This window comes from Stenella coeruleoalba (assembly GCF_951394435.1).
Source record: "Stenella coeruleoalba genome assembly, chromosome: 10".
In the NCBI taxonomy this organism is placed as follows: domain Eukaryota; kingdom Metazoa; phylum Chordata; class Mammalia; order Artiodactyla; family Delphinidae; genus Stenella; species Stenella coeruleoalba.
In genome coordinates, this window is record NC_137156.1 from 102,564,079 (window position 1) to 102,590,191 (window position 26,113).

General features: G+C 59.7%; 1 protein-coding gene across 4 annotated transcripts in view; it reads left to right on the forward strand.

The window, feature by feature from the left end:
* Positions 1-26,113, forward strand: part of IQSEC1 (IQ motif and Sec7 domain ArfGEF 1) — a 331,046-nt gene that overhangs the window by 174,768 nt on the left and 130,165 nt on the right. For 3 of the 4 annotated variants that reach the window (XM_079934545.1, XM_079934549.1, XM_079934548.1), the window contains exon 3: positions 22,291-22,335. The exons of the other annotated variant lie outside the window; for it this stretch is intronic. In XM_079934545.1, coding sequence (XP_079790671.1) covers positions 22,291-22,335 — 45 coding nt within the window. The remainder of the gene's footprint in view (positions 1-22,290; positions 22,336-26,113) is intronic. 4 annotated transcript variants of the gene reach the window in all.

Below are 26,113 nucleotides of genomic sequence, written 5' to 3' on the forward strand. Positions count from 1 at the left end.
GGAATAGGTCCGAGGCAGCCATCTTTTTTCTGCCACACCTTTGCCTGGGCCCAGGAGCCCGAAGTCAGAGAAATTCTCAACTCTCAGGGACTGTTAAACCCCGGGGGAGAGGGGGTGTCATCAGGGTGAAATGTGACGTCGGATGTTGCCTGCACTAGGCCCAGCGCCTGGTCTCGGTGGAATCCGCACAGCAGCCTTGGCTGGGCGGACACTAAGACTCCCATTCTAGAGGTGGGGAAACTGAGGCTCAGCAAAGCTCCCCAGGAAACTTGGAGTGTCCTGGCCTGAGGGTGGGGGTCTCAGCCCAGGCTCTGCGCTAGAAGCACTGGAGAATTTTTTAAAACTCCCTTGCCTCAGTCCCATCCCCAGAGATTCCAGTTTATGCGTCCGGGGAGCGCCCAAGCCTCAGGATCGTTTTAGTTCTCCATGGGATTTCGATGCACAGCTGTGGCTGATGTTCACAGATGCAACCATTTCCCTTGGCATCACTGCCCAAACCTATCCGATCGTGATTCTGCTGAGGACACAGCTACCATACTGATTTCAGTACCCCTCCTGGATACCAGTACAGACTCATTCGGTCTGCCGGGAGCCCAGGAACCTGCATTTTTAACACATGGCCCCTGGAAGGACCCACAGACCACGCCTGTCTCACCTGCTCACCTGGGAGAGGGGCTGGGCTGGTGGGAAGGGCAGCGCGTCGGGCACTCTGGGCTCCCTGCCTCCCTCCTGTGGGTCTCTTCATGCTGCCCTGGCTTTCAGGCTCCCACAGTCTGGCAGCACAACACCCAGGCCGCCCCCCCTCATGCTGCCACCAAACCCACAGGCACCAGAGATTGCAGAGAGGCTGGGGAGGGGGTGGCTGAAGAGGAGGGGTCACACTGCTTTATAGAAAGACTTGGGGACCAGAACCAGGGGTATCCCTCACCTGCCGCTCCAACCTTGTTGTTCCCCGGGCTTTCAATGTGGGGAGGGCTGGGGAGTTGAGTGTCTCCAGGTGCTTAACTTTCAGGACAGCTGGAGACGCCAGCCCAGGACCACCGTAGCCACCATCAGAGCTGCACTACTGGGCTTCGAGGCTTCTCATGCCACTCGCCTCATTGGTTCTCGCCACTGCCATAAAGTGGGGTGTTAATGATCCCATTTTACAGAGGAGGAAACTGAGGCTCAGAAAGGGGTAGCAACTTGACTGAGGTCTCATGGCTGCTTCCTGCCATGCACTTGGCGGTACATCCCTCCCTCAATATGCCGCACAGCAGGCCTGGACACACGTGCTCCAGAAAGAGCCCTGCCAGCGACCCGCCCCATCCCTTCCCCGCCTCCCTGTCCTCCAGTCTCTTCCCCTCCACCTCTTGGGCTCCCAAGAGAGCTTTGGAATCTAGACTGCGTAGGCACTGAGAGGAGGCGGGTCCCCACCTGGGAGCTCAGGCACTGACGGAGGTGGCCGGGTGAACGGGAGAAGGGGTGACAGCGGGAGCGGGAGAAGATTTATTAATGAGATGGGGAAATCGTGAGGCCTCCAAGAGTCAGTTCCTTAATCAAATTTGCTAACAACCGAGGCCATTACTGTACTGACAGCTTAATTAATGGTGTCTTAATTAATGTCAGCCCCCTCCCAACAGTAACTACACCTAACAGGGGCACGTCACTTCCTGCTACTGGAATGCAGGGAGTCGGGCTGCAGGGAGTTTGCAGTGAGTGTGTGAGACTCTTGGAGCTGCTGGCGGGGAGGGGGCTGAAGTGAGGCGCTCATTTATAATTCATTCATTCATTTGCTCATTCATTCATTCACTCTGCCTGGAGCCGCCAAATCTAGATGGCAGATCCCACCCTGACATTCCCCCGCCCCTTCTCTGCCCAGCACTGTCTCCGTCTGGCCTGCCGCTGTGTCCCTACTTGGGGGTTGGTTGGTCCATCTTGGCCACTAGAGTGTCAGCTGCACCAGGGCAGAGAGGTTGACAGCGTGTTAGCTGCTGCATCTCCAGCACCTAGAAAAGCACTGGGCATATAGTAGTTGCTCAGTAAATCTTTGTTGGTTGAATGAATGAGGGATCTTGTGCCAGGCATTGCCCTAAGCAAGGGGGTGCAGAGCCCAGTAAGAAATAGTTTCTGCCTTCTGGCAGCCTGCAGGCCATGAACAGACGGTGTCAGTATAGAGTGCCAAGGGCCAGGACAGGACGATGACCCGGAGGTGGAGAGTGTTCCTGCAACCCACAGCAGGCGTGGAGGGTGAAGGGAGGTTGCCAGGTGGTCAAGGAGGGGAGGGCGCTCCAGGTATGCAAACCTCAGGCCTCAGGTTGCAAGCATTCTGCAGGCGCTAGCTCATTTGACCTTCACAGAGACCCTGGGAAGTGGGGCTGTTGTCATCCCCTTTGTATAGACAGTGCGACTGAGTCACCGAATAACTTGCCCCAGTGAGGGGTAGAGCTGGGCTTGCACGCAGACAGGGCAGCCCCAGAGCCCGGCTCTAGTGCTCTGTGATGTACCGCAGGCTTTTACTCCAAGTGGTCGGGTCTGCCTCCAGCCCCGCACCCCTGAGGGTGAGCAAGGAAGTGAAAGGTGAGCCCGGAGGTGTGGGCGGGACCAGGACAGGAGGCGGAGGGGCTCTCCCTGCAGGCAGGGGCCGTGGGCAGCCACGGAGGGCTCTGATCTGAGGTGGCGGCCGCAGTTACATCGCTGGACTGTAGAAGGAAGTTGAGGGTAGGGAGACCGGGCAGGGCGCTCAGCCATCCTTTTCCTGTGCCCACAGCGGGGCACACGTGTCCCCGGAGAGCAACAGCGTCCTCATCCCAGGCCCTCGGCCCTCCGCACCGCCTGGGGCCGTCAGCAGCTGCTGCCCGCAGGTCTGCTCAGGGCCGGCCCAGGAGCCAGGGTGGTCCCCAGGAGGCCCCGGCTCGTGGCCTGCCAGGCAGCTCTGTGGCCCGGGTGAGAGGGACCCAGCCCCTCTCCACCGTGAGGCTGACCTTCACACTCAGTTCCGGTCTGGCCTGGCTGGTGCCCAGGGGTGTAGACAGGGACCCCCAGCTCGCCCTGAGGGACGCTACCAAGCCAGGACCGGGGTGGGGCTCGTCCTTGCCGCCCGCCCTTGGCAAAGCGCTTTCCTGCAGCATCTCCTGTCGGGTCTGTCCTTCCTCCGCAGACCCCACTCTTCAGCAGCCCCATTCTGTCCGCCCTTGAGGGAAGACGCAGGTACACAGAAGGTGGGCAGACAGCAGGGCCAGAGGGCGGCCAGGCAGAGCCGGGTGACAGACACGGCCCCTGGTGCCTTGTCCCTGATCAGGTTCCTGACCCCCGGCCACGGGGTTCTGCCCCTCCCCCCGTGCGTGCTCCCCTGGGAACTAGAACGTGGCCACGGCTCCGGCCCTCGTCCAGGGCGCTGAGGGTGCCTTGTCTGGCAGCGGCAGGGAGCCCAGCACCTGGGGCCTGCGGATGAAGTCGGCTTTGTCTCCACCTGCAGGGACCTAGGAGGCATTGTGGCCAGGTGCCAAGTGCCCACCAGGCTCACCTTGAGGCTGCTGCTTTCCCCAAAGCCGGTGTCTGCTCCGCCCTCCCCCCCCCCCCCCCCCCCCCCGCCCACCTGCTCACTGGCTCTTGTTCTCTCTCTCTCCCTGCACTCACCCCTGCCCCTTGGTCTCTGAGGCCCTGGCCCTCCCTGGAGTTCACAGAGCAGGGAAAGGATGCTGCACTCCAGCTCTGCCCCTGCCTTGCTGTGTGACCCTGGGCCAGCCTCTTGCCCTCTCTGGGCCTGTGACCTCATCTGGAACGAGAGCGGCAGGGTCAGCTTTTGACGGTTCTGTTATGCGGACTCACACAGGAGGTGGAGGGGAGAGGGACCAGGGCCTACCGGAAGCAGAAACTGAGTTTCAGACATTCTGGCTCTTTCCCACACAGCCCGTCCTGTGTATCACTTGTGGTCCCCGGGGGCGTCGTCATCCACCGGCTCATTCGTTCACTCACTCCACAGTGGTTGTCAAGCACCCAGTCTGTGTGCTGGGCCAGGCCCTGCCGCCTGCAGCTGACAGTCTCAAGCGGGGACACACCTCAAATAGGGCCCCAGAGGCCCACCCCACGCCCGTCCTGCCTGCCCTTTCGGGAGAGCCCTTGCTGGTCCCTCTGCCGGGAGGGCCCTTTCTCCCCCTCACCTCAGACCTCGAGATGCGATCACGCCTCTCTCCCGACTCCCCAGGCGAATTGTCTCCTCGCCGAGTTCCCCGTCACTGGTCCTCCCCTTTGCCACAGTGCAGGCCCCTCTGTTGTTCCCAGCCACCTGCTTCTCTGTCTCCCCCACCGACTGGGACCTTCCCAGGCAAGGCCCTGCCTTTGTTTCCTGGCATCCGTGTAGGCCCTGGCCTGGCAAGACACCAATAACCTTCTTTTTAAAATTGTGGTAAAATACACAGAACATAAAATTTACCGGTTTAGCCGTTTTTAAGCGTGCAGTTCGGTGGCCTTAAGGACATTCACACTGTCGTGCGGCCATCACCACCGTCATCTCCAGAACTTTCTCATCTTCCCAAACTGAAGCTCAGACCCCACTAAACACGAGCCCCCCTTCCCCTGCCCCAGGCCCCAGGCCCCCACCATCCTCCTTTCTGTCTCTATGGATTTGACTGCTCTAGGGACTCATATAAGTGGAATCACGTAGTATTCGTCTCTCTGTGATTGGCTTATTTCGCTTAGCATAATGTTTCCAAGGTTAATCCACGTTGTAGCCTGTGTCAGGATTTCCTTCCTTTCAAGGCTGAATAATATTCCATTGTGTGTATAGACCACACTTTGTTGATCCATTTGTCTGTCTGTGGACACCTGTGTTGCTTCCACCTTTTGGCTACTGTGAATAATTGAACATGGGTGTTCAAATATATCCTTGAGACCCTGCTTTCAATTCTTTTATGTATATACCCAGAAGAATTGCTGGATCATATGGTAATTCTATGTTTAACTTTTTTTTTTTTTTTTTTTTTTTTTTTTGCGGTATGCGGGCCTCTCTCTGTTGTGGCCTCTCCCGTTGCGGAGCACAGGCTCCGGACACGCAGGCTCAGCGGCCATGGCTCACGGGCCCAGCCGCTCCGCGGCACGTGGGATCCTCCCGGACCGGGGCACGAACCCGTGTCCCCTGCATCGGCAGGCAGACTCTCAACCACTGCACCACCAGGGAAGCCCCTATGTTTAACTTTTTTGAGGAACCTCGATACTGTTTTCCACAGCAGCTGCACTATTTTACATTCCTGCCACCATTGCACAAGGATTCCAGTTTCTCCACATCCTCGCTCACACTTGCTATTTTGTTTTGTGTTTCTTGTTTGTTTGTTTGTTTTTGCGATAGCAGTCCTCAGGGTGTGAAGTAGCACCTCATTGTGGTTTGGATTTACCCTTTCTTGAATAAAGGCAGGTGTGAGTGGTAAAGTTCAGCCTCCTTCTCTGCTGATGATGGACCACTCAGCCCCGAGGACCCCTGGCATTGTCTGGGGAGGGCTGGGTCTGCTGGACACCTGCTGGCTGATGCCTCCACTGCCTTGTCCAAGTTTCTGTCCTAGGGGAGGGGAGGGCGGCGTGGGCGTGAGGCTCTGGTCTCCCCACCAGAACCCAGTCCTCCAGGATATAAGTAGCCCAAGGAGTTGGGTCCTTGGGGGTACGTGACACACAGTAGGTGCTCAGTTTTTAATCACACCAATAATACCTGCTTCCATCTTTTTTGGCTGTTCTTTGTTTATTCATATAATTGAGAGATAATTCATCCACATGGTACAAAAATGTCTGTACACAGTGCAAAGGCGCCTCCCTCCGCTGTCCCTCTGCCCGGAGGCCACCACTGTGTCCACTTTCTTGGGGTCCTTCTGGGGAAGTTCTGTGCGTCGATGTAAATACTTTATTGTTGAAGTGCTTCAACCACCCAGCCAGTTACACAAAGAGTTTCCAATCGCTGCTTTGCAGTTCTGGATTTGAGGCCCCACTGGGGGGACCTGGTAACCAGCGAGCCCTTGAAGGAGGTGATGTTCTCCCTCTAGCGGGAAGCCCTGACCGGTGGCTGGCAGAGTGGTCTCCATGAAGGAAGCAAAGCCGCGGCAGGAGAGCGGAGGTGGGCGGGTCTGGTCCTGGGGCATCCGAGGATAAGATCACACCAGGCCTCCCAGCAGCCTGTTTGTCCTGGGCTGGCTGTCGGTCCAGATCCGTTCTGCTGGCACATTTATTAGCTTCTGTTCAGCGCTGGGCATGGACTGCATCCTGGGGGGCAGCGACCCCTGCCCAGAGGACACAGTCACAGGTGGAGTTGCCAGTGCGGGGTTAGACAGTGTGCTAGGGGCTTTCAGCAGGGGCCGCCGGGCACGTGGGCGGCATTCAGAGTGGATGCAAGGAGAGGTGTCTGGTTGGTGGAGCCCGGGGAGCCCATTCCCTAGGGTGTAGGGGGCAGCCCTGCACAGCCGAGACCTGCGAATGTCTCCCCAGATCCTCATGAAAGTGAAAATCCGCGCGTGGTTATCTGAACCTGCGCCTCACTCCACGTGACACCTAAACCACTAAACACATTTCTCGTGATTGTCAGTACATTGGCCTTTCCAGGAATGCGGCTGCTGTCCTCACAGTCAGGGGAAGATCAGACTCTGATATGTTCAGAGCTCTGCCAAGAGCTGTCACCACTGAGAGCATCACGGCACCGAGGGCGGCGTCCCTCGTGGCACCCGAGTGGCGAGCAAACCCCTGTGCCCGCCTGGGTGTGTAGCCGCTGTCACCTAGAGGGGCGGGCGACTGACTGCCTCCCTGTGTGGCCACCCCTAATATGCAGGTCACTCCATCGTAAAGTGCTTTCCTGTTTTTCTCTCTGTATTGTTACAACTAGCGCATTCTGTTGATTTTTGTTTTAAAATATGTGTGTAGATAGATCATATGGTTCATGAACTTCATTTTAGACCAGAGAAAGGGTAGCACGGGTTGGAGCTCTCAAGACGGGGGGTTGGACGAGGGGTCTTTGCGGTGACGGAACTATTGCGCGTCTTGACGTGAACATGCACATAGAACCACGTGGAACTAAGCCCTCCCTCCGCTACAGAGACACACGGGTAGGCGTGAAACAGGAAATCTGTCCAGGATGGTGGCTGGTACCGTCAGCATTGTGCTGGTGATGTTGTCCTGTAGTTTGGCAGGACGTTGGGGGAAACAGGGTAAAGTATAGATAGGATCTCTCTGTATTATTTGTAACAACTATAAGTGAATCTACAGTTATCTCAAAATTAAAAGTTTAATTGGAGAAAAAAGGCCTGGGGCAGGTGTTGGGTCTGATGCCTGGACCCTTGGTGACTGTGGGACAGGAAGGCTAGCGACCACGCCACACCCTGTCTCAGTGCCTCCGTGGGAGGCCTGTGTGGTCACAAGGCTTCTCCCCAAGGCTGAACCCCACCAGGGCACTGGGACCAGCCTCCTCCCTTTAGTTGCCAGCTGGGGCCTGGTCGGTCCCTGGCACCCAGTTTGAGACCTTGGAGCAGGGTCTGGTCCATGCTCCCAGAGCCCCTGGCAGAGCTGGGACCCAGGCTCCCTGCCTCCCACCCCGAGCTGCCTTCGGCCGGGCGGCCTGCTCCCTGGACCTGCGGGACCTGCTGCCCAGTGCCGTCAGCACAGCGGTAGTGCGGGCAGCTGGCTCTCCCGCCCTCAGTCCCCACGTCCCTCCTCCACCCAGCAGCAGGAGCTGGGACAGACGCAGACTGACCGTTCCTTCGAGTGCCATTTTGAAGACTAAAATTAATGCAGCCAACTAAAACTGAAAGGTTAAAGCAAGCGCGTGTTCTTGATGGGTCTGTCCTCCTGCACGTTGACCGTTCAGTGGCTCGGCTTCTGGCAGAGGGACTCGTCACGGGTTGCAGGGCAGCCGGGACGAGGCCGGCGAGGCTGCGGGCAGCAGGGTCCAAGCCAGCCTGCGCATGGTGCCGGCTCGGGGCCCGGCCCACCCGTACCTCGGGACCAGGCTCATTGGACAGACCCAGCGGGGTCCCTGGCCTTCCCTCCAGTTTATCCGATTTCCAGGGGATGAGCTGGGGACCTCAGGGCTCCAGGAGCCCGAGATGCCCCCTGCTCCCTGTTCCCAGAAGTGCATGACCCCGGAGGAGTCCCCGTGAGAGGGTCCCATCGGAGCAGCGCCTGGGCTCCTCGGGCGGCGGTCAGAGTGTGGCTAATTTCATTCCTCATCAAGCTGGTCCTGGCATCTGTTTGGAATGGTTAATGAGGGAAGCAGTATGTTTTTAATCAGTGCGGCTCTCGCTGGAATCATCAGCCCGGGGCTCTCTCGAAGGCCTCACCAGGCCAAGATAACACAAGTGTCTTCTCACATTTGCTCTGTTATCAATTCCGGCCCTACCTAGTCCAGGGGGCATGGCCGCAGGCGCCCCGGCCTCCCTCAGATCCCTCATCCTTGGTCGGCCTTCAGTCCCTGACCATCTCCGGGGTTGCTGAGCGACTTTGGTTCCTCGGACGAGCTCCCCGAACCCGGCTGGGCCGAGCAGAAGTGGGGGCTGAGGTATCAGGGTGATCAGGGCCTTTTCCCGTTACCACCCCCTGCCTCAGTAGCTACTCGGATGGAACCCCTTATCTGCTGCCCAGTGGCTGTGTGACTTGAGGCAGATGACTTAACCTCTCTGAACCTCAGGTTTCCTTTCAGTACGATGGGGCCAATAATTGAAACTTTGCAGGGTGGCCTTAAGGATTCAGTGACCCACATGATGGGTCTGTAACTTATAAATATCCTTGTCACCTTCCTCTCCTGGACTCTCACTGCACAGGGATAGACTTGGGGACAGGCTGGGACTTCAGAAACACAGGCCTGGGGAGGGGAAGGAAGCCTGGCTGGGGCGGAGGGAGTGTATCAGCCAGAACTCTCTGGGTTGCAAGGGACAGAAACTCAAGTCGGAAGTGATTGTAATGGTCACTGTTGGCGAATGGCCCAGGGCTCAGACTTCGGCGTGGCTGGGTCTGGGGGCTCCAGCGCTCTTTTTGCCATGTCCTGCTTGCCTCCCGCCTGGGATGTGTTCCCACGTGGGGGCTCTGGTCCCCTCAGGACCCCTGACCTCCCCATGGTCAGCCCTGGGGTTCGTGGTCATTCCTGAGACCACATCCATGGCCCGAGAAGGCCGTGTGCTGATTCGCCAGCCCTGGAGCTGGGCGGACGGGGTCAGCCCCACCTGAGCCACTGCCCTGCGCGTTTCGGAGGGGGTTCGAATGTGCGTTTACTGGGGAGGGGGCAGTAAACTGAGGCTGGAGATGGTGCACCGGGTATGCTTGGCGTTAGAGGGCAGCATGCCGAGCTGGCAGCCTCAACTCAGCGCTGGGCGGACGCCCACAGCCAGGCGCCAGGGAGGCAAGCCCTCGGCTAGGTGGCCGGGCCCTGGCCCCGGAGCTGAACCTGGAGTCATTGCCCCGAGTTCCAGGGGCTCTGTGGCTGGGAGGGGAGGGCTTTGTGGCCGCGTGTGTTGTGTAAGCCCGCGGGGCCCCTAACGCGAGGAATCTGGCTGACCCTCCCACCCCGCACCCGGGCTCTCCTATCTCCCTCTTTCTTAGCCAGCTGGGACCTATTAACAAGAATCTTTTTTCTTGTTATTTCGTCTTCCCTCTTTTCCCAGTGGTATATACTAAAAATTTTTTTAAAGCTGCCTGGGGCACTTTGTGTTACCCAAGAAAACTCGTCACCTTCTTCAGAGCGACCTCACACCCTTTTCACCGGCACCTCCGGAGGGGACCCCCTTCCTGGCTGTGCCGAGCCTCCCCCTTGGGGGCAGCGTGCCCTGCTGCCGGCTGCGGGTCTCACGTCCCCATTCCCGGTCCCTGAGGTGACCGCAGACAGCATGTGGGTGCTCAGGCGGGAGCAGCCTCTGAGCCAGCGCAGGGGCGATGATGCCTGGGGTCCTGCAGCTGGAGGAAAGAGCACCCTCACGTTTGTCCACCGCGCTTCCCAGTTTACAGAGTGCCCTGAAGGCAGAGCAGGGCTCAGCTCCAGACCTCCCGGGCAGGGGCTGGGTCCTGGGCTCAGCCCCTTGGCGCCCCTCCCTCCTGGCCTCAGGAGCCTCCCAACCCCAGAGTCCTGGGCAGGCCCCACCCTCCAGCAGCCCTGCCTCTATCCGGTCCTTGTTCCACACACACGCCCTTGGCCTCGCATTAGCCCTTGGACAGGTGTCCTGGCTCAGGAGCCCCAGGTCCAGAAGGGACGTGATACCGGAGAAGGCAGGGCTCTCCCTGGGGTGGCCCGGTGGAAAGCCAGGGCACAGAGTCGGGCTTGGGGACAGCAGGGCTGCTCACCCTCGCCTAGGGCCGTGTCTGTCCCTCTGACATCAGGTTGCGGGGTCTCCGTTCCCTGCCCCCTCCGCCTCCCCACCCCCTTGCTCCCTCCTGTGCCCACATGCCTGGCTTCTGTCCACTGCCCGCCTCTGTCCTTTCAATCCCAGCTTTCCCACCAGACTGCCGCCTGCCTGCGTCCACCGGGCCTGCCGCTGGGTGCCCACTCCTGGAGCGGCACCCGGGGACAGTTGCTGCGCCACAGGTCTCCCTATACCGCCTGAGGGTGGAGCCCCTGGCGGGGGCACGGAGGGGGTGGCCCCTGAGCTGGGCCCTCTGGCCTGGGGCAGCTGCAGTGTCAGCGAGTGAAGGATGCCCCACGCTGCTGGCTTAAGCCTGAAGTTTATTTTCTCTCTTCCTTTTATCCAACGCCGCCACGGGATGATGGGAAAACCTGGAGGTGTCTGATGGGGGGGCCCAGGCAGCTGACGGAGCAGAGTGACAGGGGTGCAAGCTGCAGGCCGGCCTGAGGCCGGGGGGCAGCGGGGAGAGGAGGGCATCAAAGGCATACAGACCACTGTGCCCAGGGGTCTGGCTCAGAGGGCTGGGTGGGTGACAGTGCTATCACCAAGGTGGGCCCCCCAGTGCAGGGAGATGCCTGTTGGGGGCCAAGGAGGGGCCGGGGAGCACCAGCTTGGTATGCCTCTAGATTGGTGGGGCAGGTCAGAGGCTAGGATGCCCCCACCCTCATGCCCCAGTGAAGACGCTGCTTCTCCATCCACCCACTCTGCCCTGCACCCCGGGGCTCAGCTCTGCCCAGCTGGCCAAGGGTACATCCTCCCCTCTGCTGTAGCCGCCAGCCACCCCGTGGGCCGAGGGCACCCAAGGCCTTCCGCCCGGGCTCAGCCATCTGCCAGGAGAACAGTCTGCGTCCTGAGCAGAGGCCAGACGCGTGGGGTACAGCGCATGCTGTGATGGCATCTTGCTGCCCCTGAAACAGACGCCCCCGCCCGTGGCCTCCAGGCTGAGTTCTCCGCCTCCTCGTGAACAGAGGGGGTGGGTTGGGGCTCCCTCTGTACCCAGGGACCACCGCAACCGTGGACCCAGGGGCTGGTAGTCCCCAAGGCTCCGCCTCCAGGCCCCTCTGCAGCCCTCGAGAAAGTGTCCCCCCATGGAGCTGGGGTCGGCCTCCTGCTGCTGCAGGCTGAGGTCCCCCAGCAGCTGTGCGAACCCAGCTCCCGTCCCTTCCCTCCTGCCCCACCCACTCCCCAGTCCCCACGCCCTGCAGTCAAAGAGGCACCCAGGAGCCCTCACTTGCTGAGACTGGGGATGAGCTCCTTCCCAGCTCTGCACCTAGCTTGCTCCTCTGCAGGGCGTCCAGGAGACACCAACCCCTCAGGGGACCTCCAGCGGCGGGGTCATGGAAGTGCAGGGTGTGTGAGAGATGCCACAGCTGTGTGGCCGCAGGAACCACATGGGAGACAATCTGCTGGGACAAACGTTCCGTCTGCGCCCGAGTCGGGCCGGTAGGCCTGGAAGGGGTTGGCGCCGTCCCCCGGTGCGCGGCCTGCAGCACTTTTCGGTAAACCCTGAGAGAGATGGTGCCGCAGAGCAGCAACAGGGCCACGTGGACGGCACGGCCACGGTGCCAGCACGCAGGAGGCTGAGCAGGGGGACCGTGAGGCCTGTGAAGACCACTGCTAAAACAAAACAAAACTCCTGAATAGAGAATAGGGCGTTTGCGAGGACAGAAGCTAGGTGGTGCCCGGCGCTCAGCACGGCGGCCTCATTGCTCTCGAGCGCCCCAGCCTCGGTTTCCCCTTGAAGTTTCCCCAGAAGCCCCCAGCTCCAGGGGGTTCTGGAACCATTCCATGTTGTTTTTAACTTTCATTCAACTAAAGGGAATCAACACACCCGGTTTGCATGGAAAGACCCTGGCGGATTTTCCTTGACTGTGGTTGTTGAGTGCAGGGCCTGGGGCACATCCCAGCTGGACTCCTGCTTGCGTGTGACCCCGAGACCAGGCCCGAGGACGGGGGAGGTGCTTCCAGCCGCCCGCAGGAGGGCCTGCACGCGCATACGTGCCTACAGGCGTGTGTGCACGTGTGCTGTGCAAGCATGTGCGTGTGTGATGGTCCAGAGGCCTCCTGTTTTTTTCATTGAAATATAGTTGATTTCCAATGTTGTGAGAGTTTCAGATGTAAGTTAAGAGGTGTCTTGGATGCGTGTTTGTCCGACCGTGTGAGGTCAGCGTGGATCCGAAAGCGTGTTTGTGGCTGGGATGCCGTCCGGCGGGCCCCAGGTCAGACCTGGAAGGGGAGGCGGCTGGGCGGAGCCCACCGTGCCCTTGCCAGCATTCCAGGTCAGGGGTGCTGAGCAGGCAGGGTCCCCCAACCTCGCCCTGCCACAGAGGACGGCTGCCCTTCACCCAGCCCCTGCAGGGGCCGTGGAGGCAGGGCCCGTGGAGGCAGGGCCCTGTCCTTGTGTCTGCGTTAGGAATTTCTGTGGCAAGGCACAAGAAGCTCGTGGTGGGACTCCCTGGGGGACGGGGGGGACCTTGGTGGACGTGGTACCTTTGGGAGGGCGACTTTCCCCTGGATATCTTTTCTGTTGTACTTATGAACTATGAGAGTGCATTAGCTATTTAAAAATTAAATTTGTCAAGTCTGTAGGTTGCTGGTTTTGGGGTGAATTTGCTTGTTTTCTGGATATCTGAGGGATGCCCCCCCAAGGAAGGGATGCTCTCAGGAAACATGTGCCTGAGCACATCCCTCACCCTCAGGGTGAGTGGGGTCAGGACGTCCTGGTTGGGGGTCAGCTGCCTGTGGACAGTGGGGACTCTGGAGCAGAGGGCAGGGGACCCAGGTCAGGAGCTGGTGTGGCCGCTTGCCAGCTGGGAGTCCTCGGGCAGGTCTCAGTCCCTCTGAGCCTCGGTTTCCTCATCTGTAAAATGGGGATACGAAACTCCAGCTCCCCAGGCAGGCTTGAGGGTAAAATAAGATCATGTTGGCATCTGAAGAGAGTTCCAGCATGGTCGGACCCCCTCCCGGCTGGGCTGGACTGAGGCATCTGTGCTCCCTGCCCATCAGCGAACCAGGTCCAAGAGTGACAGGATGTGGCTCCCAGACACGGCACCCGAGGGCCCTGGCCGCAGGCCCGGCCAGGCTCCTGGCCGAGTGGGAAGGCCTCAGCCCTCCTCCCGGCAGCCGGAGAGGCAGGACATGCCCTGGCCAGTGGCCCTGCACCCTCGGCCGCTGCTCTGTCTCAAGAAGAGAATCCTGGTGGGAGCTTCGGGGTCACAGAAGAAGCTGGGATGCTGGGTGCTGGGGTCTCGGGGGTGCTTCTCGGCAGGTGGGAGCAGCCAGGGAGGCTCCCTCGCCAAGCCAGGCCCCCCGTGCCCCTCCCTGGCCCACTCCGGGACCCTCCCCTTGAACACACTCAGACCCTGCCCTGGCTGACCCCCTGCACGCTGCCCCCGCTGAGCTGAGGTCTGGGCTGAGTCACTGTGTCCGAGGGGAGCCCCGCCCTTGCCCCCCACTGGCTCACACACCTGGTCGGAGAGACCCAGCTGGGGTGCGCCCCTCCCTCCATGGGCAGCCATGCATCTTACTCGCAGTGTTTCTCCCTGTGATCTGATGCTGCCTCAGTTTCCTCATCTGTAAAGTGGGCTCCTTGTTAGGGTGACATGAGTGAGGATGATGCTCTCGGAGAGCTGGGCACAAGGCGGGAGCTGCGTGGAGGGGGGGATGAACAATTCCTTGTCCCAAGTGGCCCGAGACACCCCACCATTACCCCCTAATTATCCCTTCTCTAGACAAACCTCCTTGTGGTGCAGATGAGGCCCAGAGGGGAATTTGGTAGCCCCCGCCCCAGGTCTCACCCCAGGGCCGCTGCCCGCCGCCCTAGCTCTCTCTCCACACCTCTGTCCGGAAGTGGGGGCCCTGGGCAGAGACACCCCCTCCCCCCGCAGCGGAGACTTTTCCAGACTCGGGCTGAGCTCCTGGGCAGGGCAGCCTGGCAGGACGGAGGGGCGTGGAGGCCAGCCCAGGGACAGTCACTCACTGTGCCCACAGGCAGGGCTGTCTGGGGCCCAGAGCCAGGACAGGAAGGCCGGGTGGGTGGGCAGGGCCCCTGTGGCTTTCTCAGAGGCAGGCCCAGGGCAGGCACTGGGGGCCTGGGCGAGACAGCTAGACGTGGGGGAGGGGAGCCAGCAGGGCAGCTCCTCAGGTCGGTCTGGCTTACGAGGCGCCCCCTGTCCGTCTGTCCGTCCGCTCCCGGGAGCCGCACCGGAGTCTCCAAGGCAAGAGGCAGCCCCATTCCACAGACGAGCCCGAGTCTGAGGCAGACCAGAGCGGGGCACCCGGCAGGCGACAGGAGACAGCAGTCTCGGCCCTCGGGGATAATGGGACGCGACCTCGGGGCAGCCTGGCCACCTCCTGCCTTCTCTGTGTCCCTGCTTCCAGAGCCCCAGAGGAGAAGGGGGACAGCGACACACGGGGCAGCGGCGAGGGGTGAGCCCACCCCGGACAGGCGCTCTGTCTGGGGTTGGCTGGGGGCTCAGGAGCAGGGGTGCTCAGGCTGTGCCCCAGACAGAAACTTCGGGAGCCCTGGGGATGGCCAGGCACCCCCATCACTGCCCTAAGAGCACTGGTCCAGCCTACTGGGTCTGCATCCATGTGTACCCAGAGCCGTGAAAACATCGCTCCCCTTGACCCAGAAATCCCAGGACTGGGTCCTAGAGGCACATCTGGTGCCTGCACAGAGACCTCACTGAAGGACAGCCCAGCAGCCAAGGATGGGGAGAGACACAGGCCTGACCCCGACGCGGGCAGCGGGGAGTGCGCCCGGGGTTCCGGGCCGCTTCCAAAGGGTGACGCGGGGGAATGTTTGACGACCTAAAAACACGGAGAAGTGTTAAGTGAGCGGGGAGTGCGGGCCACAGAACAGAATGTACTTTTGTGCAACCACAACACACACAGGCCCAGTCCCCGTCCCAGGCCCACGTTTAGAGAGGCCTCAGACAACAGCACCGGCAAGTCTCCAGGGAGCTGGGAAGGTTACTTCATTTTCCTTGCTGTGCTCTGTTGTTATTTTCCATAGCTGACGCAGTGGCTATGTATTATTTGGTAAAAGGGAGGCGTGCGGCCTCCCCTGCCCCTCTGGAAGTGGGGCTAAATCCACAAATAACTCCAACCCAGGGCCCAGGAGTCTGGAGCCGCCCTGCCCCACGTCCCTCCCAGGCCATGCCCTCACCCACTGCTCCCCGCCAGCCAGCCCACTCAGGCCCCTGTGGGCTTTGAGCAGACTCCCTTGGCCGAGGGCTACGTGGAGAGCCTGCCCTCTGCCCATCCTGACCCTCTCTCTATTTTCTCCCTATTTCTTCTCAGGAACAAACAGAGTCACCCTCTGGCCTGAGCACAATGGCTCAGAGCCACCTTTGGCAGTCTGGAACCCGCCCTAGGGCCCTTCCAGAAAGCACAGTGTGCCAGGAAGAATTCTTACACCAGTGAACATGTTCTTTTTAAAACTGACAGAACTGGGACTTACCTGGTGGTCCAGTGGCTAAGACTCCGTGCTCCCAATGCAGGGACCCCGGGTTTGATCCCTGGTCGGGGAACTAGATCCCACGTGCAGCAACTAAGACCCAGCGCAGCCAAATAAATAAATAATTTTAAAAAATAGAAAGTAAAAGTGACAGAACTTTCTAGGCTCGGAGGGCCCTAGAGGTTTAGCTGGTTCCATGTTCGACCCATCTGGGCAGCTTTTAAAAATGAAGGTGCACCTTTGTTTCACCGAACAAGATAGGCGGGTGGCAGATAAACACATGAAATGATGGTCAGCGTTGTAAGCTGTTAGGGAAACTTGAACTAAAACCACAGTGAGGTTTCACTGCATGTCCATCAGAACGGCTGGAAGTAAAAATATGGGCAACACGAAACACTGGCCAAGATGCAGAGAAACTGGATCCCTCTTGCATTGCTGCTAGGAATGTACAAGGGTACAGCCACTCTAGAAGACAGTTTGGTGGGGGGTTTTCAGAGTAAGCGTACTCTTACCAAACAACCTGGCTGTGGCACTCCTGGGCATTTGTTCCAGAGAAGGGAAGACTTACGTTCACACAAAAACCTGTAGGAGAAGGTTCATAGCAGTTCTATCCCTGACAATCCCCCCGCCTGGAACCTGCCCAGATGTCCTTCCCAGGGGGGATGGATTAAAAAAACTGTGGTACGGCCATGCTGTGGAATATTACTCAGCGGTAAAAAGGAAGGGACTGTTGATACATGAACAGCTTGAATAAGCCTCCAGGGAATTACGGTGAGTGAAAAAAGCCAGTCTTAAAAACTTACATCCTGTACGATTCAGTTTGTATAACATTCTGAAATGACAAAATGATGGACAGATCAGTGGCTGTTGGGAGTGAAGGATTGGGGGAGAAGTGGGTGTGGCTCTGGAGGGAGGGGTGGCATGCCAGTGCCATGTGATAGACCGTCTTGGAACTCGATCGTGGGGGGTCACAGAAAGCTACACATCTGGTGAAATTGCATAGATACACACACACACATGCACGCACGCATGCATGCGACATCAAAAGATGACTACTGATCACAAAATAACAGACTTCTCAAGTTAATGATTTTAGTACTTTTCTGTGTATGGGAAGATGCAAGAGTCTGGGCTCATTGAAATTACCTTCGATATGCCTCTTAACTCTCTAGGGCCGGTCTCCTCTTTTTCTCCATCCTGAATCCCCTCGGGGCGCACTGTCAGGTCAGCTGCAGTTGGCCGATGGCTTGATGGTGGACAACATTTTTTTGTGCACAATGTTATCACTGGGGGAGGCTGGGGGAGGGTTGCATGGCTCCTCCCTGTACATTTTATTTTGCAACTTACTGTGAATCTGTGGTTATTTCAAAGTGAAGAGTTAAAAAACAAAAACAAACAAACAAAAAAAACACCCAAGGTGCAGGAACACAGCCCTCAGAGGTTCTGACTCATCCATCTGGGTTTGGACCCAGGCGTCAGTACATCTGTATTTCTTAGAAGCGCCCATGTGTCTACCGCACGGCCAGGGATGGAAGCACTGCCGCTCCCTCATTCAGCAGAGGGAAACTGAGGCCAGAGAGGAGAAGGGGTTTTCCCAAGCCCACACAGCTGCTGCGGAGGAAACGGGTGGCGGGAGAGGAAGACCACCAGCTCTGAGGCCTTGGGTTTTTACTGCTGCTCCAGGCTGGGGCTGAACCAGGCTGGTTGTTTTGTTTTGTTTTGTTTTGTTTTGTTTTGTTTTGCGGTACGTGGGCCTCTCACTGTTGTGGCCTCTCCCGTTGTGGAGCACAGGCTCCGGACGCGCAGGCTCAGCGGCCATGGCTCACGGGCCCAGCCGCTCCGCAGCATGTGGGATCTTCCTGGACCGGGGCATGAACCCGTGTCCCCTGCATCGGCAGACGGACTCTCAACCGCTGCGCCACCAGGGAAGCCCTGGTTGTTTTTTTTAATGTAAATTTTTATTGAAATCCGGTGTACAGCTTGTTGAATCGTCACGAGCTGAACACAGTCACGTAACCGGCACCTAGACCCCCAAGCAGAAGCTGAGCAGCCCCGCAGGAGCCCCCTCGGGCCCTGCCAGTCATAGCCCTCCTCCGCATCCAGGGGACCCTCTCTTGACTCACAGCGCAGCGCCGTCTTTCCCCTCCTTGAGCTTTGTAGGTGGCCGGCGCCGTTTGGAGCCATGCCAGGGAGTAGGACTGGAGCAGCCCGTGTACTCTGAGCGGGAAGGAAGTGGCCTCCCCAGGAACCCGGTCACGTAGGGCTGGGGACAGGGGCTTCAGGAGGGACTGTCCCCAGGGCAGTCGCCTTGTCCAGGGTGGCCGGAAGGGGCTGTTTCCCCGGAGCCTGCATTGGAGGCGGGAGGAGGGCTGGAGCCCTGCCCAGTTGACCCAGAGTGCCGCGTCCGCGAGCCTGGTCCAGGGGCCTCCAGAGATGCTGGGGGAGGAGCGGCAGCCCAGCAGAGCAGACAGAGCTCTGGACGTGGGGCCACCACACCTCAGTAAGAGACCGTGGGGTTTCCCTGGTGGCGCAGTGGTTGAGAGTCCACCTGCCGATGCAGGGGACACGGGTTCGTGCCCCGGTCTGGGAGGATCCCACATGCCGCGGAGCGGCTGGGCCCGTGAGCCATGGCCGCTGAGCCTGCGCGTCCGGAGCCTGTGCTCCGCAACGGGAGAGGCCACAACAGTGAGAGCCCTGCGTACCGCAAAAAAATAAATAAATAAAAGAGACCATGGTACTGCGCGGTCGCCACTCAGAGCCCGTTTCCCCTGTAAATGAGGATTTTAGATATGTGGGTAAAACAAACATCTATTAATATAGAATTGGTGTGTTAATACGACACATTAAGATCATTCGCATACTGTCCATATCACACCTTCATATAATACATAATGTGCTACTGTTTTGAGTTCTGTACTGGTCATAGCTGGATTTATGGAATACTGACTCTGTGCCTGGCACTCTTCTAAGTGCTTTAAATGTATTAACCTATTTAATCTTCCTAAAACACAATAAAAGAGGACCCTAAACTGAGGCACAGAGAGGTTCATTAACTTGCCCAAGGTCACACAGCTAGTGTGTGGCAAAGCTGGGATCTGAACCCCGGCCCTCTTGGCTCTAGAATCCACGTCGTAACCTCTAGTCTCTAACATCTCACTAAACGTTATTGGATGTAATCATACAATAGCGTGTGACACCGCAGACACACCTGCTCTACACGTTCTGGCATACAAGGCGCTTCTGCTCCGTGGGCAGCACCTCACCTTTCTCGCAGTGACCGTGTGAGGTGGAGCTGTTACCGCCGCCCCGCATTCCAAATGGGGAGGCTGAGGCAAAGAGGCACTCTGGCATGTCCCAGGCCATTGGTTCCCAATCCAGGCGCTGGGCCGTGCCCCTCCTGTTGGCAGCTGGGCTGAGCGGGGAAGGAGGGTGACGGGCAGAGTGGGCCTCAGTCTGTGGCCAGCAAGGCTGCGTGGACCCGGTAGGGCACAGGGCAGAGGTTGGGTCCCCATTCAGAGCCAGTCCCAGCTGGGCTGTCAGGGTCCGCAGCACACTGAGAGGGGGACTGCCGAGGGGTTCAGGCCACCGAGGGGTTCCCCGGGATGGGCGGGACATGGGTGGGGAGGAATGGGGAGCCCAGGCAGGGACCACCGCTTGTCACAGGGTTTAGAGCTGGGCCACAGCAGGCCAGGTCAGCCTTGCACGTCTGGGAGGGTCCCCGTCTGCACGTGTGTGCCTCGTGGACACTACTGCCTGGGGGGGAATTATTGTGCACCCTTCCGTATCTTGGACCCGAGTGTCACAATGTGGTGGGGTGTCCCCATGCCTCCCTCACAGGCTGTGCTGACAACCAAATGAGGTGACACTGGTCAACTGTTAATACCAATGCCTAGTCTATAGGAACTGCTCAGGAAATATTCACTGTCATTAAAGGAGTGGGAGAGGGACGAAGTGGGGAGGGAAGGAGGGAGTGAGGAAAAAAGGAAGGAAGGAAGGAGTCTGATTAGGGGGATAAAGTAGGCAAAGAAGTCTGCACAAAGAAATTGACCTTTGAGCAGGGTTTTGGAGGGTGAATAGGAGTTTGCTACAGGATGAAAAGGCAGGGAATGGAGTGGTGTTCCATGTACAGGGAGCCCCTGGGCCGCATGGTCAGCCTTTGTAAAGGGGGGTCATGATTCCATGTGCCTCGTGAGGTTCACGCAGAGGTTAGGAGAGGAAGCATTTGGAGAAAGAACCTAGCACTCACTAGGTGGACTGGCTGCAGCAGGACGAGATGGTGCCGTGTTATCACGATGTAGTCAGAGCAGGACTGGAGCTGGGGAGGGCAGCCCTGGGCCTGGGCAGAGTGCGCTCCAGGAACCCCAGCACCATTGGCTGTGCCCCTGTCACATCACATTGGTGTTACCTCGCATGGCATGTCCATGTCTGAGCAGCCAGCTGGGGGATTGTCCAGACTTGGGGCTTCCAGGAGGCCAGGTTTCCTCACCTCTCCCAGCACAGGTCCCAGCACGGTTCCTGGCCTGGGAGGCAGGGAAGGCCTGTCTTGCCAGCCCCGCCCTCTCCATCCTCGAAAGCCACTGTCCACCCCCAGAGTGGGCACAGGACAGTGACAGTCCAGCAAGGTGACTCGAGGGCATCCTGACACCATCCCTCATGTCCTCTGTTCTTTCTGATCCCCGGCCAGGCCTGCTGACACACAGGCAGAGGCGCTGAGCCGATGGTGTGCGGCCCCAAGTGGGCTCTGGCTCCAGGGGAGGGGGGAGCCGTCTGTGGCCTCTTCAGCTGACGCTGGAGAAATGGGGTGTGCCTGAGGCAGGTTCTGGGGCATCCCATCTGCTGCACGTGGGGTCCGGCACCCAACGATGCTTCAGCCGGGCAGGAAGTAGCAGAACCGCAGGTCAGTGCGGGGATGTGGAAGGAGGGTCAGGGAGCGAGGGCGAAGCTCAGGTGACCCGTGGTGGGCTCCCAGCGGTGGCCCAGAAGGGCGAGGCCCACGGTGCCAAGCTCAGGCCCACGCGGAGCAGCTGCCCTGGACTTCTGGGTGTTGGGTGGGAAGAGGCATGCGGGGCACCCGCAGCGGGAGGGCTGTGGCCCACGTGGGAAGCAGCGTGGCATCGGAAGAGAGGTGTATAGCCCAACGACACCGCCTGCAGGGGCGTGTCCTGTGTCACAGCAGCCGCTGCGCAGGAGGGCAGGGACCGGGTGTGCGGGGAGCTGGGCCCCCGCCTCGCGGAAGGCGCCCCAGGCCCGAAGGCCTCGGCCACCGGGCACGACGCCAGGCAGAGCCAGCGGAGGCTCGTGTTCTCGACATCGTTTCAGATCAGTTATTTGCCCACAGGAGCTTTGTGCTCTCGCTTCCATTTTACGAATGAGGACGTTGAGCAGAGAGGCCCTTGTAGCAAACGCGCGTGGCTGGTCGGGGGGGGGGGGGGGGGTGGGATCTGACCCCAGGCGGGCTGGCTCGCAGCCCAGACCCACAGCGGGACCCCGAGCCTCTCTGCCAGGGCTCCCGGCATGGGGGTGTTGGCCCCTGCCCGTGGTCCGGGCCTCTTTGGGGAGGACATGCTGGTCTCAGGCAAACACACCGAGTCTCCGTGCCACCCAGTCTGTACAGCGGGGGACCCACAGCACTTACCTGCTCGGAGCCTGTTTCCTCACGGGCGTCTGTGGGGCCTCAGCAGCCCCCCCCCCCCACTGCCCTCTCCACCTCTGACCAGGTTTGTAGCAGGTGACAGATCAAAGGAGGCACCGTCATGGCCAGTCCCCTCAGTGGGACAATGACCAGGACACACGGGGCCCTTGCCTTCAGGAGGGGACTCTGACGGGCAGACAGGAGTGAATGAGCAAACAGATAGATGACTCAGCCTGTTTCACGTGGGGCTCTGAAAGAGAACGAGTCGGGGGCGAGGGTACTGAAGGGCGGGGGAGGGCTGCTATAGACAGGGAAGGCCTCCTGGAGTTGGAAAGCTGTCAGATGTGATGGGGACAGAGCATTCCATTGCAGGGGCAACGGCAAGTGCAAAGGCCCTGGGGCAGGAATGATGAGAGGAGCGTGAGGGGGCAGAGGCCAGCTCATGCTGGGAAGGGGTTGTCTGTGGTCGGGGGCTGTGGACAGACCTGCCAGCTGGCAGGCCCAGGCCACGCCCCAGGGTGCAGCTCTGCCTGCAAAGAGCCTCCGCTGGGAGACTCCCTGTGGGACCTTGGGCCTCGGCGTCCCCATCGAACAGGGAGCAGTTGGACTTGTTGTTGCCAAGGGCCCCCTGGGACTGAGCCCCTGCACTGGCGTGTGGGGTGGGCACAGGGCGGTGTCTTGGCTGACCTGTCAGAGGACAAGGAAGCACATGGTTTCTTGCATGCGGGCTTTCCCCAGGGCTGCTCGCCTACCCCAGGACCTGACCTGGGGCCACCCAGCATGGCCTGCGCTGGCATGGCCCGGGGGGGGGGCCTGTTGTCTGGGGTCGCCGGTAATCCTGTCTCACTTTGCCGCCTCAGGAGCTCCCTGGAGACCGGAAGCAGCCTCTCCACTGACCGATACAGGTACTGTTGTACCATCCGCCCTGGACCTGCTCAGGACCGCTGGCCCACTCTCCCCATCGGCACCTGGGGTCGGCCCCAAGAGGCCATGGGGGAAATTAGCCCCCCATTTGGCCCTAGAATTCCCCCAGGGACCAGAGATAGTGCTGGCACACCCCTGAGAACAAGTCCAGCTAGAAGTGGTCCCTCCTGGACCATGGCTCAGCCCATAGTTGCTCCGAGATTCAAGGCTGGTGGTCCCCCGAGGGCCGGCCTACAGCCGTGGCGCCCATGACGACCAAGGCTGCAGCCCAAGGGAGAAGCCGACAGTGTCTATTAGTTTCCACACTGTACTTGGTGGAAGTGGGGATGGTGGTCTGAGGGTCTCGTATGTTGATGTTTCTGTAAGACGTCTTCAGAAGGAAGGGCTGTACACTGGGGTGTAGGGGAGGCCCCTGGATGGGGCAGCAGGTGGGCATGGAACACCAGGAATGGGCAGCTGGTCCTGAGTGGGGTTGGCATGGACGGGGGGCTGGGAGGGGACGTCTGCGCTACACGTGGGGGTGACTAGAAGTGGGCTGGGGGTGCCCGCTCTCAGGAGAGGGCAGACTTTGTGAGGCCCTGAGAAGTGGATGCGGACCCGGGGCCTGGAAAGCGAGGGGGCGGGCGGATGGCAGACCCAAGTCCCACTGGGGAGCTCGGCCTCGGTGAGAGGGAGCTTCTGCACAAAGGCAGTGCGCCCCCGAACTGGAGCCGTCAAGCAGGGGCTGGGCCCCAGCTGTCGGGTGGCAGGCGCTATATGGGGATGAGATGGTCTAGCGACCAGCTAGATGCCTGAGGCGGCTGGGAGTGGGCACGCGGGCGCGGCTTCCCTGAGCAGCTCGGGGCTGGGTACCCTCAGGGGCACTGCTGGAGGACGGAGAATCGGGTGGTCCACACACGTCCACACTCTCATGTGACCCCGTACACAGACGCTGTGCAGCCACAGCACACAGCAGTAAGGGTTGCCGCTTCTGTTGGCAGAAAGCTGGCAGCGTCCCACCTCTGCACGACCGCACACAGCTGTCAGCCCATTTTACAGGCGTCACATTTTCAGGACTCTCAGCTGGTGAGCAGAGCTGGGATTTGAACCCAGATCCTGGTGTGAACACTGCCTGACGCTGTAGCACGCTCCTCGCCCATGTGTGTACACTTCCTGCACAACCACACACACACGCAGACTCCCGGACATCTGCACACTCTGTTACTTCAGCACTCGGACCCTTATACCGTCCCTCTGCACGTGGGTCCACACACACCCAAGGCCTCACTCCAGTTCGGGCACATAAGTGATGGCGGTCATGGTCAGGGGTTGGCCACACTTGACCTCACAGGCAATGACACCCTGCACCTTCAGAGAGCAAAGACATCAGGGCCCCTTGGTTCTGCCTTCTCCCCTGCTTCTCAGCCATTATTTCCTGAGCATCTGCGGGTGTGGGAGGAATAAGGAAACCACAGGGACCTGTCCTGCTGCCTTTGCAGAGCTGCTGTATCGGGCAGCAAACGGACAGAGAAATCGGGTTTTAATGTGATATGTCAGGTGGTGACAAGCGTTTCGACGGAAGAAAAGCACACAGCCCAGAAGTTGCGAGCTGTGTTTTATCTGGACCTCACTGAGGACTGTGGCCTGGGAGACAGCCTCTGCGACAGCCCTGAGGGACCTGCTGCCAAGAGGGGAGGGAGAAGCCAGGAGGTAGAGGGCTTTTTGCTGGGAAAGATGTGCTCTACCGTCAGAGATGACTGCTAACCACAAAAACCCAGACAGCTCAAGTTAGTGATTTTAGTGCTTTTCCACGTATGGGACAATGCAAGAGTCCCATAGGAATAATAAGAAATTATTCCTTAGATGTGCATCTCCACTGTCTAGGGCGGGTGTCCTGTTTTCCTCCATCTTGAATCCCCTCAGGGTGCACCTTCAGGGGCTGCTGCAGTGGCTGACGGCTTGATGGTAGCAGCATTCTCTGTTTACTGAAGTACCAGCGACACTTCTTGTCCACAAGTGCTATGAAGAGAAATAAAGCAGCGTAAAGGGGATAGTGATGGGAGGGTAGTCAGGGAGGGCCTTCTGGAGGCGGCGCTGTTTAACCAGACAGCAGCAGGAAAGGCGGGTGAGGGGTGAGCCGTGCAGCTATCTGGAGTAGGGAGCGTCAGACAGTGGGACAGCCAGTGCAAAGGTTCAGAGGTGGAGCGTGCCCGGCACGTTTGAGAAGCAGCAGGTGCTACGTGAGAGCTGTCCTCATCCCCTTGGGACACAGGCAGAGCCCAGCTTAGTGTTCCCATTTCACAGATGAGGAAAACTGAGATCCAGAGACCAGAGGACTGTTGGTGCCAGACCCAGCTGCCCCCTCCCTCCCGGCACGGCCGCCTGACCTCTGCCCTTTATGCGCAGTGAGGCCGCTGGCTTTGCTGTTTTGTGGGAGCCTCTGAGAAAGCCGGCCCTCGGGCTCTGGTGGCCAGTCCCACGGAGGCTCTGGAGGCCTGCTTACAGCCTGGGAAATTCAGAAACAAAGGTCCCAGCCAGTAATTGCCTCCTTTCAAAGGAACAGCCGGCTTCCTCTGCCACAGGCGTGAGAGGGAAGCTGATGTCCTGTTGGGGGAGGGCGGACGGCGCTTCGGGGAGGCTGGCAGACAGGCCCCTCACCCTCGGCAGACTGCCATGTTGCCCTCCTTCCTTGCCTGCCTCGTCACCAGCCCAGTTACCCAGCAGCTCCCCTCTCCCCAGGCCGGGTTGGTGGACTGTGCCCCACGCTGCATCCAGCTCGGCCGTCCTGATGATGCTGTCCGTGCCCGTCCCCTCACTGGGCTTCACGCTCCCTGCTCGACTGAGCCATCGCGAACGCCCTTCCCTTCTTGCCATCCACGGCGGCCCTTGCTACGGAGAGCCACCCTGCAGAGCCGCTAGACTGCATCACTCCCGGCGGACGGGGGCGTCCTGTACACTGTGGGGCGTTTGGCGGCCTCTAAGTCCACTAGAGGCCCGTAGCGCCGCCCTCCCCATTGTGACAACCCATGGTGTCCCCAGGCATGGCCACTGTTTCTCGGGGCACGGGGTGGCGGCAGAATCGCCCCGGGGGGAGAGCCACTGCTCTAGAAGCAGCGCATCCGAGATGGCGGACGGAGGAGATTCCCTCCTGAGGCCGGTGACTTCGTTTATGGCTTTGCCGGGGCGCGGGGGGTGCTGCGATCAGGCCCAGTTCTGCACCCAGCCTTGGATGCCCGGCCGCCGGCGCAGGACACGCAGGCCCAGCGCTCTGGTGGCAGCCGCTCCTGTCTGAGGCCGATGGGCCTGGATGTCGTCCCTCACACACGGTGATGGGGTCTTCTCTGAGCTCTGTTTCCTCATCTGTGGTTGGGGGAGGGGGAGCGAGCCCTCCTCACAGGATGCGATGGGACCACTGCTTTGTCAACAGTGTTGAGCAGACCAGGGACCCCAAGTAGCAGGCGGGGTGAGTGTAGTGTGCTCAGGAGGACCCTTCGCTCCTGCAACAAAATGATGGGGTGCCTGCAGTGGGCCAGGTGCTGCCCTGAGCCAGGCAGGGCCGGGATGCTTGCGCTGCAGTTGGGGGCTGGAGCAGATGAGTAAATCAACGGATCATCTCAGAGGAGGGCATGTCTGGCAGAGAAAGTCAGGGTAGGGCGTGCAGGGGGCTCGGACGTGATGCTGGCGGTAGCATCCGGTGGGTGCAGAGGAGCCGGGGAGGGCACCTCTGGCCAAGGGCACTGCCCGGAAGGCCTGGAAGAGAGGGTGGCTTCAGGGACCTGA